Source organism: Podarcis filfolensis (assembly GCF_964270895.1).
Source record: "Podarcis filfolensis genome assembly, chromosome: 3".
In the NCBI taxonomy this organism is placed as follows: Eukaryota; Metazoa; Chordata; class Lepidosauria; order Squamata; family Lacertidae; genus Podarcis; species Podarcis filfolensis.
In genome coordinates this window covers 82,693,258-82,704,690 of record NC_139606.1, presented here as the reverse complement: position 1 = coordinate 82,704,690, position 11,433 = coordinate 82,693,258, and the positions used below count along the sequence as shown (strand labels likewise).

The following is an 11,433-nucleotide window of genomic DNA, read 5'->3' as shown; positions in this document are numbered from 1 at the left end:
CCTCTTCACCAGTGGCAGCAGTGACAGAGGGATCTTGGGATCAGGGGTGGGCTGCGAGAGGAGGGGGGGATGAAGATTGGCAATGGGGTGGCGGCTTTGGTTGGTAAGCTGCAATGGAAGAATTGGGATGGTTTAAAGGAAGCAGTGAGGGGGTGGGAGGTGAAGGGAGCTCGGGGGGGGGGGGCTGGCCATGGTACAAAGATAGGCAGCGTTGACAAGGGGTGAGTTGGTTGGCAACCAAAGCAAACAGGAGCAGTAGGCCATAGTTAATAAATTTCCAATTAACCTAAATAAATTCGCACTTCCCTAATTTTGAGCCCAAGGTGCTATCTGGCAGTTTCTAAGTGCCAAGGGGTGATACTATGGATTGATTTTTCTACTTTTAGAAGAATGCTAAGGCTGTGTACTTTTGGCTGTACTGGTGAAGGCAGTGGCTCTCACACATGCAGTCAAGGAGTCTTGTCAAGAAGCTAGTGGACCCATATCACGCCCCTGTTCACTCTTGGGCACAGATTCTGCCTGCAAGACCACCTCTACAACTTTCAGAGCCAGAAAGGTCCATCAGCAAAGGAGATGAAGCTGCAGCTCTGTTGCCACATATAGCCAAGCTGGTCCCAGGAGGAACAACAAATGCAATTAAGGAGGAAACTAGAAATTCCATTACGGAACTTGAAGTGGCCATTTTCAGACTTGCAATTTGGTATGAGCTTCTGAGGGTGATATCTGCTACCCAGAGAAAATGAGTTAAATGAGTAACTCGGTGAAGATCTCTGCGCAAATGCACCTCTCCATCCACTTAAACAGCATGCTACGATCCCTGTATCTTCTTTGCACAAGGAAAAAAACCACAAAGTTTTTCACAATATAAAACATGGTTCCTTAAGTATTTAAATATTTAACTCAAACACCCCATGATACCCCACATGAAGGCTTTTATTTTACATTTGCTATTACTTATACTGCTGCATAAGGGACTGATAATGCTAGATAAGAGCCTCCTTGTTAAGTTTTTAGTGACTTAGAACAGATGTGCTGGCATGTTTATCACTTACATTCAAACTAAATCAAACCAATTTAAAGATTTAGTATTTATAAAAAAAATAAATCAAAATTATATTTTAACATAGGCTTTAGAAGTGCAACATTCCAGAGGAACTTACAGTTGAATTGCATGTTCGTCATGAGGGTTAGACTATGGAGTACAAGGCACCATGTTCTCAGTAAGGTATTAGGATACCATGCCAGGACAGTCAGGAAGCTAGTTACTGATGCTGTAATAAATACACAGTTCAAAACACAACATATCACAACAGATAGTTGAAGGGTTTTTTTTAATTACTGGAAACTTCAGTTATGGGGGGAGAGGAGAATGAAAATATCACTTTTTAGAAAGGCAAAAGCTGGCAAATATCTGGATCTCTCAAGCTGGAGAATGCACTGAACAACCAATTTGAGTAATAAGCACATGGGTAGGAGATTAAACTGATGTGAGCAAGGCCAGATAAGAATTTTCACAGGTTCACCAGCACCCAAGAACAAAAATTAACTGCAGAATTCATCCACAGCAGAGAGCTGCCTAGCCTCAATTTTGCCATTTCTTTACAGAATAAATTAAGGCGAATATTATGTTGCCATGATTTTTTTGGCACCTTGCCTAGAAGACAAGAGGGGCCCAAGCGGTGGGAAGCTGCTGCAGACCTTCACAAGTACAGCACTACACCAATAGTGTAAAAATTCTATCTTACACTATGAAGAAATACACACACACTGATGCTGCTTACCTTGATTTAAGGGAATGACAGGTGTCCGGTTGGCATTATACAAGAAAACATCAGTGCAGTTGTCTTTAGTCCCAGTGGACCCTGAATTCAGGCTTAATGTGAGCCATAACTGTAGAAGGGATTCGAGCTAGAGGATAATGGATAATCAGTTGTCATTTTCCAAATATATTTAGGAAAAGGTTATGGAACTCGGAAGTCAGGGATGTCCAATAAATGGGTACCTCAAGAATTCCAACATTAATTTGTCTCCTTTGTTCTCTTGTAACACACTACTACTATTATAGGATGTATTTACTGCATTCCATGTCCTTTTGATTTTAAGTAAGCCAACAAGCATATGGTTGGCAAAAGGCAAAGAAAGAAGAGCCATCTCATTGATGTAACAGTAACTATAACGACCAGTTCAGTTTCTGGAAACTTAGTATTGTTTTTTAAATAATAAAAAATCCAGCATTAGCAAGTTTCACTCTTCCGATGTTGTAAGCAAACCTATACAAACACCAGTTGAACAAGCTGCATTGCCCTATTAAGCTAAAGAGCCTATCTGAAATTGCCTCAGCATCTGCAGACCCAGCACACGTATTTTAGAAACACAAATTGCTTTTATAGTTTGCCATTGCAGGCATAAGCACACTGTCCAAAATGATAAAGCTTAGTTTCTCTAAGGTTTTTCAAATATTGTGTCCTCAAAGTGCAACAGTTATTGTTCAAAAATTATTTTTCTATGCCTGTAATAATTAGCAGCACAGCACAACAGTGGAAATTAAGCTCTGGATCAATTCTTCGCCCAACAGGAAACCTGCCAGCTCTGCATTATATTGCTTGCTCTAAGATGGAACAGTACAGCTATATAAAGGTGTACCAAAGAACAAGACCACCCTAGCTATAAGGAACTGGAAATACACCTGAGGCAATTTTTGTGTGTGTAAGTTAAACCAACATGTGATCAGACGTACCGCCCTAACACCAGCAGAGAAGAATTTGGCTTACTAAAGGTATTGCACCCATTAATGCATGTATATCATTCTCACAGGCCAATACAGAAAAACTCTCTACAAACAATTACATACCTGAACATGATGGACTTGTAGCATAGAGAACAGTTTGTTGAAGCATGCACTTAACATTGGTATGGAGGACAGCTGGATAATAAACTGGTTGTTTTGATTTGATGCATGCAGCCCCTGTAACAATGAATCATCTGTTCCACTCGGAGACTGAGTTACTGAAAGAAAACACACACACCAAGGTAAGTTATTTTTAAATAAAAAAGAGAAACTGCATCTTTATCTTTGTCACCAAAGACATTAATTTACTCTTTCACAATATACAGAACAATTCCCCAGAATACAAATTGAATACAGTAATAAGATCTTTAAAAGGACAACACATGAAGATACTTTGGGTTACACAACAGCTGTGCAAACAGAAGGCTACTTGCACAATAGGGCTTTCCCACCCTGGCCTCACTACCATAGCCCCCTGACCCACTACTAAGGGTCAGGTGGTTCTCAGAAATGGCCTGGCATGTGGCACAATGGCTGCAATGGAAGGCAGAATAAAAAAAAATCAAGCAGAAGCAGCTTTCACAAGTACAGTTCATGCAAATAGCTATTTTGGTCTTTGCCCTCTTTAAGGTGTGAGGGTGTGTATGCAACTGCTTATTTCCATATGACTAAAAAACCTCTACAAATTAATCAGATAATTAATCCCACTCACTTCTGAAAAATCACAGATAGTTAAAGGGCACAGGTCTGGTTATAGAGGAGTTTTCTCCCCTGGTGCCTAAAGATATGTTGTGCATGCGTCCTCAGCTAGTAAGGGTAGTTAAAGTGCTTTGCATTCTAGCTAGCTACCAGATAACTAAGCTTTTAGCATGTTGGTTAGCAAGAAAAGATTACCGCAATGTTCAGAGTTGTTTATTTTTAACTGTGCAAATTTACATGTAGGAGATGTGTTGGTTAATGCCTGCAGAATGGAATCAGCTTCCAGAGTAGACATCATTTTCAGCATCAGTTCTGCTTGTTGTTCAAGTCCAACCTCTAAGCGTGCATCTAAAGCTTTGGAAAGCAGCATAATGTCAGCATTTAAATTACAAATTTGTGACCTATTACACATTTAAACAGTAAACATTTTATCAAATGTTAACAGATCATCATAAAATGCTTAGGCCTATGGTACTGACTGTTTCTGTTGCTAGATATGGGGCTTGGTGTATGAACTATGGTGTATGAAAAAAGTAGGACACATAATGCAGATAAATAAAAGCAGATTTTAAGTAAATCCAGAGACTTAGGTCAACAAAGTCAGGTGTCTGCCCTCAACCTACAACTGTTATTTTCAGGAGCAAGATTCAGTTCAATAATTTTTGGAACAGATAGCAACTGAATGGGGCTTTTTACTGAGCACACCCTGGTTTTTACGCTGTAGCCACAATACAGAGAACCACATGTCTAGCTCCATTTGTCCAGCAGGGCACTGGACTTTCCCGAACCACCCCCTTTCCTCAATAATCCACAAGGCTTCTGGAAACTGGGGAACCTTACAGTTTTCACTATGTCACAGATGTGCCAAATATAGCTCTTTGGAAAGGAGCTACAATATAATAATCAGAACATGCATTTGTAAACCTTTAATTATATCTCAACTGTCTGGCATAGAACATTGCATAATTCAAATATCTAAATAATCATAATGTCACATTAGCAAAAGCAACAACAGCTCCCCCAACAAGCCAAAATGAACAGTACACAAGGTAAGACTATAGCTACTGCTTACCTTGAGAGACTGATACGCTCACAGTTTGTGACCCATTCTTCTCTGTGGTAACTGGTGGTTTTGCCACAGAGATTCCAACACCTCCAATGTAAGGGTTGTAATTATATGTACCGTAGTCAGCACCCCAGTAATCATACCACGTGCTGCTTATAGGCTTTATAAAATAAAATGAGATACAAATTTATTATTCAGATTATTTCTGTTAAAAAAACTACTTTTTTCTACTGCTACATTTTGAAGTAGGATTATAAATGGTATTTTAGAAGTTATAATAAATTGGAATAGCAACATGTTTTGCTAGGCATTGCAGAGAAGCAAATGACAGTAGTATTCTCTAAAGTGTTTTCAAATTAAGCCACAGTACAGAAGAAGAAGAAGAAGAAGAAGAAGAAGAAGAAGAAGAAGAAGAAGAAGAAGAAAGCATCCAAATACATCATGATGAGAGACTATGTTTCCAAATGCTGATGAATTTTTATTAATAGCCCAATGCATTTGAGCATTGAAGGAGGTATTTTCCCGGTATCTCTGAAAGTAGATGAAACTCTGAAAGACAGCCTTTTGGTGGAAACACCATGGGCATTTATTCAAAATTCACCAGCTTTCTCTTTCTCTGGCAGTTCATTCTGTATCACACATACAAGACTAAGGAGATAACTTTGGAAAAAGTTGCACTGTGTTAAAGATATAAGCTTTTTTGAAAACTCATGCATGCCATACCTTGAAGACTTTCGCTGCAAGGGGATCTTTCTCTAAGTCAATATCTAAAGGATCAATATCGACTTCCATCAGGTCTTGCAGTAATTCAAGATCAATGTCTTTATCTTTTTCCAAAGAAGACAGAGGTGGAGTACCTTTAGGTGATTCAAAGAGCTTAATACCACCATGCTCTGTAAAGGTTCATAACAGACAAGACTGGCAAAAGGCTGTGTAACTTAAGGGTCAACCAGTCTACCTAGACCAAAACTCACATGTATGATTTCTAGAAGGTTTAACAGGCTCTGGTTTTCTACCCATCCTCTATCACTACAGCTAGTGACCCCACAACCTTTGTTTCATCAAGGGGCATAAACTCTGAACTTGTTATTTACTCTAGAGATCTGGTGTACCACGGCACCTGTCATGGGTAGTAGGATCAAGTTATCAAATATTTAAGACTGTATTAAAGAACCAGACAGTGTTTGAAACTCCCACTGTTCTAGGCACATTTTGCGACAGGGAATTTCATTAGTGCGAGCAGTTTCTGAGCTCTGGGTGTAGTACTGTGCCTAAGATTTCAGTTTACAACAGCAGAGTAGAAGGAAAGGAAGACCTTTTTCTGCCTCCCCACTTCCAGCTACTTTCTGAAGACTGGAGAAGAGACCCTGTTAAGAATATTAGGGGAGTGGGCAGGGGAAGGACTAGACCATGTGAAAAATGAACATAATATTTTAGCTGCAGTTCATTCATTTTTAGCTTTGTATTCTCGTTATAAAAAAGCACGCCTAGACATTCTGTTGCTGTACCCATAACCTAGGTTTAAGGTGCCATTTAGCTCCTAGCTTTCAATGTCCTCTTGGGACACTGGCATGCCTTCCTGAACAATATGAGAAGGGACACAGGAGGCTGATGGGGGAAAGGGAGAATTGCCCTGGCTGATTTTGGGTGAGTCTACCACCCCTCTGTACTTATTCCCATAAAGTCACCTGACACTCTGGAGAGGCTTTCTGGGGATGCATGTGAGTCAGAAAACTTTACTTCCAGGAACCTCCTTAAGTTTATTTATAAGATCTAAGCCAATGCTTTTCATCTTTACTTCAATCACTGCAAACACTGTTTTAACTAAAAAACACACAAACACTATTATTGACAGAACCAGTTTAGTTATTTGTTACCCTTTCTAAAATTCTGATTCTTTAAACTGCTTCTGAAATGGTGGTAAATCTATTGGTTAGATGGCAAAACTGAAGCAACAGCTTGGAAAAGGCTCGTTACCCCTCTGCAAAGTATATATTTACCTGTGATGTCATGTGTCAAAGGCTCATCAATAGTTTCTACTAACTGAACTGCAGACTGCTGAAGAGCATCATCTGAGTCTGCAGCTGAAGCCCCTGCCTCTTCTCCCATTGCAGCTTCCTCCATGGCTTCAGCAGCTATAGGAGCCAACAATTCTCCTGAATATGTCAGAACACAATTAATTTACTGAAGTGGTCAAAGAAAAACAAACTGATGCATATTGCCTGAATACTAGCATTACTCAATTCCATGTTCTGAACTAAGAAGGTTATCATTTCAACATAGATCACACAGCACAATAGCACTCAAAACTGATCATACTAGTTGCATTTGCTTTTATGCCCAATCTAACCTATCCAGAAAACTTGCAAGAAAATGTACATACCTCAATAATTCCGTCTACGCAAGACAACCCCAACAAGATCAGACCACATGGTCAAGTGGAAATCTTATTTCTCAATGCTGATGTGGAGGGTGGAAGGCCTAGAATATCTCACAGTTGGAGGCACAGATCACCCTTCTCCAAACCATCTTTGGGCCTCAGCATTGTCTGACACCATCTGCCCCCCTCCCACTGTTTTCTACAGCAGACAGGCTAGTTGCCATTTACCGAAGAAGCTGGATGCTACCACATGAGGGTCCTGCCAAACTGCTGGAAGTCAACTAGTCAATAAAGTTGTGGCTCATATTCACCCCATGTTAGTATGTTGGCTATTACAGCTTCCATGCTCCCCACCGTATGCAATCATTCTGCTTGATAAGTATCTGGAGTTTCAACAAACCTGCTAGGATGTCTTGCAGCATACACGTCAGAGAATACTGAGCCCATGCTCCTCCCCAAGAGATATCACCTCTGTTAAAGTCTGTCCCAACCAGAAGCAACAGTAGCCTTTCCAGCTGAGCTTCGTTCACAATTTCACACAAATGAATTGTAGGTCTTGTAGCATTGGCAATTCTAGCAAGAACCTGGAATGGAATTTCAGAAATGAAAGGTTGCATGCATAGTTCTATCCACAAATGTTTGCTTACAACCATTTATTTATTATGTCAAATTTATAACCCACTTTTCCTCTCTGAAGGGAGCCAAGGGCAGCTATGGGGTATAACATTTCTACAGTAGAAGTAAGACTTGAATTACTATAATGGATGGAGCCTCAGGTATATGGCCTAGGGACTCTCTCGCTGGAGCTATGTGGAAATCTATGCAACAGCTTCAAGACAGGTAAAGAGTCAATATAATAAACATTGCTATTAGTCTTGTATCTTGGAAAATGTATGATTTAAGAAATACACAAGCATTGCACAAACTAGAAAATATGGTCATATATATTTATAGTGGAAGATGCATTCAGCAGAGTAAGCTGTACAGGATAAATGCATAACACTTCTGGCATGACATCTCATGCAGCTCTGAAGATGCCCTCCTTCCCTCCTAGTTGGAGCTAGTCTCTGCCTAAGGAAGCCCTCCTTTCTATTTCTGCATATCCATTATTTTCCATTTTATCTTGGAAAGTTACAACATTAATATTCTTGAAGAAAATGAAGAAAATATTATTCATCTATAACATATTCAGCATTAATATATTGGGTTGCCTAAGCAGGGCATTCAATTTTTGCTCCCCCTCCTCCACAACCTACAGCAGCCTCCTGCACCATGTGTCCTTTTATCCCAAAGGGTCCCCCAACTCTTGGGAGCAGTTTTTAGGAGAAGATGGGTCTTAAGTGGCTATGGATGGATTGGCAAATGACTTAGCTCAGTGGGTAGAGCACAAAACTCTTAATCTCACAGTCGTGGGTTCAAGCCCCACATTGGGCAAGATTCCTACACTGCAGAGGGTTGCACTGGTTGACCCTGGTGGTCCCTTCCAACTCTACAACTCTACAATTCTATGATTCTATGACTAAGACTTGCATGAATGAAAGCCTTTCCACTAAGGCAAAGCCACAATCTGATATAACCCATTGTTTTTCCTTTCAGCATGAGTGCAGAGAGAAAAATGAAATGTTTGTTTTTACATGGACATATCAGGAAAAGGAGCAATGGCACACACTTAGTTGAAGATTCACCACGTTTGACTCAAGGGTGAAAAATACTTCTGTCTCCCAGATATCTTCCTTCTGTCATATAAAACATGCGCAGGTAATGGGCAATACCTAATTATATCCACCCATAAGGAAAACAGATTTCCATGACAAAAGGAGACTCCCCCTCCCTCCCTCCCTTGGACGACTAAATGCTATCAAGTAGGAAATAGCTCCTATTATTATTATTATTATTATTATTATTATTATTACTACGCCCTAAACCCAGAGGTCTCAGGGCGGTTCACAGAACAAACACCTAGTGTTCGAAGGCCAAAAACACTGAGAACTTGTGGACGTAGGTTGCTCTCCTCTTCCTCAAACTTCAGTTAGTTCCCTGCCTTTGTCCAGAGCAGATAGGAACAGAGGAAGCTGCCTTACATGGCTCTGGGCTGCTCTGATTTGCAGTAGGATTGTTCAGGTAGTACAAAGAAGGATTCTTCATGAGTTACTCTTTCTGTTAAAGGTAAGGAAGCAGGTGTTGTGGCCTGGTTTCTTTTGTTCTATATGTTGCCTGTCTGATGCCAAAGAGAGATGCTTTCCTGGCTGTGACACGAAGTGAACTGAAGCCTGAGGGAGTGGGGAAACACCAACTCCTATCCAAGGAATAATTCCCTTCAGGCAAGACCAACAGTCCCTTCCTCTGCAGTCTCCCATGTACCCTAAACTCTTTTCTGAAGGGTTGGGGGACCCTCCAAAGCAGATGTGGGGCTGCAGTGGGGTTGTGCAAGCAGACACCCACTCACGCAGCACTGGATACCAACCTATTATTTTACACCATGGGATTTTTCTTTGGAAGATCATGCAATTGCAACAAAATGTGTAGGACTAGGACACCAAGTTTAGTTTTTGAAACCTTAGTTTGTCCATCAAATTATTTTCCTTTTGTTCTAAGGGGCTCGTGACAGTAAATGTTAGCCAATGTTATCCCCACCGTAACTTTGCAATGGAGATGAGGCTAGGAGATGATAAACTTTATGCCAAGACAAGAAGGGGACAAGAACCCAAGTCTCCCAACATATATCCACTACACTGGTTCTCGAAAATCATAGGTAAATATAAAAAGCGCAGCTTGCTGAAATTAAGGCTTCAGGACTTGACATACAGGTGGCAACGAGTTCCATTCCTGGCCCCCACGTGCATCAGCAGAGCATACTGTATATGTGTGCCCCATCCTGCCCCCGCCTCCATTCTGCCTTCTTCCGCACGTTGGTGTTGAGCATCAATTGGACACGCCTAAAATGATCACCATCTGTACTGGTCTTCCCCTAACTGCACAGGATAATCATGTAATATACTGCATACCTTACACACGAACAGCAGTAGATCTGCATGACAAGTAAAATCCATCGACAAAAGAAAAAGTGCCAACTTTTGCACTACTGAAATACAGCGTTCATGTGCCAACGTAAATGGAAGGGGTTCAATTTCTGGAGTTTCTTTTGCAGTTGATACTTCGGTGTCTAATGTAGAACGAGGCCACTCTGCGGTCCGACGTAAACGAATCAGATCCTTAAAGTGCTGTGTGAGTCAAAAGCACAGAATGTGTTTGCAATTATCCAACTATTTTTTCTTAAACAGAAGTTAACATGAAACAATACATAATGAGTTGAATCCACACTGTCAACTCCATGAATGGAAGGGCTTCTTCTGTTCACATAAGTTAACTTTATAGGAGGCGACTCCCAATGGAGAAGAGGGGGGAGGAGATTTTGACCTTTCCCTACAGATGCAGGCATCACTCACATGCTGTTCCAGAAGACCCTGCAATACACACCACTGGGCAGCCAGGGGTGTTTCCCCCCCCCACAAAAAAAATCACTGAAGATTGCTTCTTTCCACTTGTACCTAAAGAAGCATCCAGTTCCATTGAATCCAGTTCGTTATTTAACCATTTCAAATATAATAATATACCTTTAAAAATACCTCTCTAATTTCACTATTATAGTACTTCTAATAATAACAATAATAGAACATTACTTTTAATCTATCATTAAGGGTGAATAAGGCACTATCTTCAAACTTTTGTCAAAAGGAAATAAAGTGATTGTTATTCCACAAAGTAATTTTCATGGATCTAACTTCTTATACCTGCATATAGTCATTTCAGTTTAGAAATGAACACTATGACTCATATTCCATAACATTAACTGGCTAATCATATTTTCCATTGTGATTCAACCGGCCATCAAGCAATCAGCAGCCATTCCTTTATCTGTATTCTCAAATCTATCCATTTAAGTTGTTGAGGAGAACTTGAAAAGGAAGCTACAGGATCACATATCCCTAAATATGTTAAAGACTAAAATGCCAGAACTTTCTTTCCCAAGTGCCATTAGAATAGCTGTGTGATTCCTCACACTGCCAACACTTGTCCTGCACCAGATTCAAAACAGACTTTTGTTGAGTGAGGTATCACTGAGGTGGTACCTTAAAAGTAATTCTGTTTCAAATGCTCTGCTATAGGTTTCTTATCTATCCTCTTGCCAAGTCATTGTCTTTGCTTGGTATGTCCCAATTTCTTCACTGGCAGTTTGCATTTTTTGGTGCAGAAGGTATTGATCTGATGTGTAGAGATCCTTCCTATTCTAACTGATTCAAGAGGGTTCTGGAAGCTTCTCTGTGCGTTACAAGCTGGAAGTTTAAAGCTAACAAGCAAGCTTCTATTCTGGCCTTCAGAGAAGCTGAACAGCTGGTTTAAACTGGTTCTGTTATCTCTTTCACTCAAGTTCATGCTGAATATAAGAACAGGCCAGAAGAAGCTTGAGTTTTACTTTCTGTCTCTCTTTCCTTCTGGTGT

At 40.4% G+C, this 11,433-nt stretch overlaps 1 protein-coding gene across 2 annotated transcripts in view; it reads right to left on the bottom strand.

Annotated features, from left to right (window-relative positions):
- The window catches only part of BIRC6 (baculoviral IAP repeat containing 6), a 139,323-nt gene that overhangs the window by 74,956 nt on the left and 52,934 nt on the right, over positions 1–11,433 (bottom strand). For both annotated transcript variants that reach the window (XM_083604160.1, XM_083604161.1), the window contains exons 35-43: positions 9,939–10,154; positions 7,334–7,517; positions 6,554–6,709; positions 5,277–5,410; positions 4,560–4,713; positions 3,725–3,841; positions 2,852–3,006; positions 1,782–1,908; positions 1,161–1,271 (exon numbers count right to left, since the gene is read on the bottom strand). In XM_083604160.1, coding sequence (XP_083460286.1) covers positions 1,161–1,271; positions 1,782–1,908; positions 2,852–3,006; positions 3,725–3,841; positions 4,560–4,713; positions 5,277–5,410; positions 6,554–6,709; positions 7,334–7,517; positions 9,939–10,154 — 1,354 coding nt within the window. The remainder of the gene's footprint in view (positions 1–1,160; positions 1,272–1,781; positions 1,909–2,851; positions 3,007–3,724; positions 3,842–4,559; positions 4,714–5,276; positions 5,411–6,553; positions 6,710–7,333; positions 7,518–9,938; positions 10,155–11,433) is intronic.